Below are 3017 nucleotides of genomic sequence, written 5' to 3'. Positions count from 1 at the left end.
GGGTTCGAGACCCGCCTGGGCAACTTGGCCAGACCTCATCTCTACAATAAATCAAAAACTCAGTCGGGCGTGGTGGCACGTGCCCGTAGTCCCAGCCACTTGGAAGCACGTCGAGGCCGCGGTGGCCTGGAGCGTGCCACTGCACGCCAGCCTGGGAGACACCTCAAAGAACACCCCCCCAGAACCAAAAGACAGGCGTGAGCCGCTGCCCCCGGCCGGTTGGGGCCCGCTTCGGGGTGGCCCGTCCTGGAGACGCACCGCAGGATGCGAACTTGAGCGACAGCACGCAGCTCTCGTGCAGGTGCAGCTGGTACTTCTCGGGCTTGCGCACGTGCAGGATCTCCACGCTGCTGCTCTCCATGCCCACGGCCAGCCAGTCCTGGTTGGGGCAGTGGCCCAGGGAGAAGATCTGGGAGTGCAAAGGGAGGGCAGGGACGGGTCACGGCCCCTGGGGGCGGTCCAGCACCCGATCTCCTCCGGCTGCGCCCTGCTGGGAGAGACAGCTGGCCCCGGCTGCTCAGCGGGTGGCCGCGTGTCGGGCCATTAATATTCATCAGAACCACACGGGACCCCCGGTGCACGGTGTACATCCGTCACTTGCTCTGAGCCTCAACAGCACTGAGTGGGCGGGCGGAGGGGTAGCCAGGGAGCACAATGGCTCCCCGTGAGAAGCCGAAGTGGATTCTACAAGGTCACACAGCCCGCCCAAGGTCACAATGCGAGTCCAGAGAGGCCAAGGCCAGGCAGCCAGGACTCCACTTTCTTTTTCTTTTTTTGAGTCAGAGTTTCACTCTCGCCCAGGTTGGAGGGCGGTGCACGCTCACGGGCACTGCAGCCTCGACCTGCTGGGCTCAGGCCATCCTTCTGCCTCCCGAGTAGCAGGAACGACAGGCACGCGCCACCTGGCTAGTTGTTTTTATTTTTTGTAGAGCCGAGGTCTCGCTAGGTGGCCCAGGCTGGTCTCAAACCCCTAGGCTCAAGCGATCCTCCCGCCTCGGCCTCCGAAAGGGTTGGGATGACAGGCGTGAGTCCCCAAGCCCAGCCAGCCTTTTCTTTCTTTAACTGATGAATTACTCATTCTTCAAGACCCATCGCCAGCTTGCCCTCTGTCCAGTTTGCCTCTGAAACCTACGCCGGGCTCGGTGGCTCAGCCTGTCATCCCGCGTCTTTGGGAGGTTGAGGTGAGTGGACCGCCTGAGCCCGCGGGTTTGAGACCCGCCTGGGCAGCGAGACCTCATCTCATCAATAAATCAATAAATCAAAAAATGAGCCGGGCGTGGTAGCGCGCGCCTGTAGTTCCGGCTGCCGGAAGGCTGAGGCCGGAGCCCAGTGGGTCGAGGCTGCAGTGGCCGCTCCCGGCCACTGCACTCCAGTCTGGGCGACAGAGTGAGACTCCAACTCAAAAAAAAAAGGGAAAGCCAGAGGGAACACAGTGCGGAAGTCTCAGAGGTGTCCCACGTATGGGGTGGGACCAGCCCCTGGAAACCCCAAATGACAGGACAAGAGGTCACACCCTGCCCCCAAAGCCAGAGGGGCAGACTCTGGGTCCCGGGCGCCTGAAGCCCTCGCCTTGATTCTGCTCAGCCCTGAGGACCCTGCTGGGTCTCACCTCTTCACCTGGACTCCCTCAACGGCCTCCATGGGGGGACCTCTCCGTGCCCAGCTCCCATGTCAGCCTCCACCCGTCCCCCGTCAGCGGGGACATCCTCAGTGAGGAAGGGCAGGCCAAGGGCTCTGGCTGGGCTCCAGAGGGCGACTCTTGTTGGGGAGGAGAAAACAGCTACCCAGGAAGAGACAAAGCTACCAGGGAACGCCTGAACAAAGGCACGAGGGAAGAAGATCCGAGGGCCTTAGTGGCCCACAGCTGAAAATGAATCAGCTCTTTTGTGTTTCCCTGCATCTCTGGAGAGTCAAAGGGGAAGCCTGTGGACCTGTCTGGAGGACAAAAAAGACGGACACCGCGGCAGGTATCGGTCGGGTCCGGCCTCTGGAAGTGGGCGCTCCACGGGAAGAGGACAGGTGGCTGGGGTCCCGGGTCTCCACCCCCTCCCGCAGAGCCCGCCGGGCACCTGCGAGCTGAAGTCGTGCTGCTGCAGCTGGCGACCCTCCCGCAGGTCCCAGCAGCGGACCGTGTTGTCCAGGCCGCCCGTCCACAGCCGGGTGCCGTAATCGGAAATGTCGATGCAGCTGGCCCCGTCCGTGTGGCCCTGGAACTGCCTGGAGGGAGAAGGGCGCAGGCCTCCATCCAGAGCCGGGCCGGTCGCGCCGCCCCGCAGCCCGAGGCTCGCCGGAGGCCCAGAGCGCCCGCGCCCACCGGACCGTCACCCACCTGACCATCGTCTGGTTCTGCAGGTCCCAGACCACGATGTTGCCGTCGCTGCAGCAGGAGAAGCAGACCTTGGCGTCGGGGCTGACGGCCAGGGCGTAGCAGGCGGGGGCCGAGGAGGTCAGCTCGGCCTTGATGCGGGGGGTGGGCGCCGCCAGGTCCCAGATGGACAGGGTGCTGGCCTCGCCTCCCACGATCAGGCTCCGGCCGTCGGGCAGCAGCTTGCACGAGCGGATGTAATTATCTCGGTTCTGGGGCCAGGGAGGGGGGAGGGAGCTAGGGCTGGTCCCGGGTCAAGTTCGAGGACCTAGCCCGGCCTCGGGTCTCCAGAGCCCGAAGCGAGCCCCCCCAGGCTGGCCTGAAAACCCCGCCCCCTGGGCTGCAGGCCCCGCCCAGGTGGGCCCAAAGCCCCGCCCCCTGCCTGCAGGTCCCACCAAGCTTGGCCTGCAAACAACGCCCCATTTGACTCTAAGCCCCGCCCGCCACCGGTAACTCCCGGCCCCTTTGGCCTAAAAGCCCCGCCTCTTGGCTTATTAGCTCCGCCCCCCTCGTAAGCCCCGCCCCGCGCCGATTCGCCCGCACACTCCACCCCGTTTGGCCACAAGCCCCGCCCTCCACCCGGAAGCCCCGTCCAGGGCTGGCCTCCAGATCCCCGCCCCTAAGCCCCGCCCCGCCCCGCACGCCCCGCCCA

The 3017-nt window shown here is 65.1% G+C and overlaps 1 protein-coding gene across 1 annotated transcript in view; it reads right to left on the bottom strand.

Annotated features, from left to right (window-relative positions):
- TLE2 (transducin like enhancer of split 2) overlaps positions 1-3017 on the bottom strand; it is a gene marked incomplete at its 5' end in the record, with an annotated part of 14284 nt that overhangs the window by 1727 nt on the left and 9540 nt on the right. The window contains 3 exons of the mRNA XM_021707761.1: positions 259-409; positions 2070-2217; positions 2330-2608. Coding sequence (XP_021563436.1) covers positions 259-409; positions 2070-2217; positions 2330-2608 — 578 coding nt within the window. The remainder of the gene's footprint in view (positions 1-258; positions 410-2069; positions 2218-2329; positions 2609-3017) is intronic.

Source organism: Carlito syrichta, unplaced genomic scaffold, assembly GCF_000164805.1.
Source record: "Carlito syrichta isolate Samal-C Ts95f unplaced genomic scaffold, Tarsius_syrichta-2.0.1 Scaffold123967, whole genome shotgun sequence".
In the NCBI taxonomy this organism is placed as follows: Eukaryota; Metazoa; Chordata; class Mammalia; order Primates; family Tarsiidae; genus Carlito; species Carlito syrichta.
The sequence above is the reverse complement of the archived record's forward strand: the minus strand, read 5'-3'. Positions and strand labels throughout refer to the sequence as shown.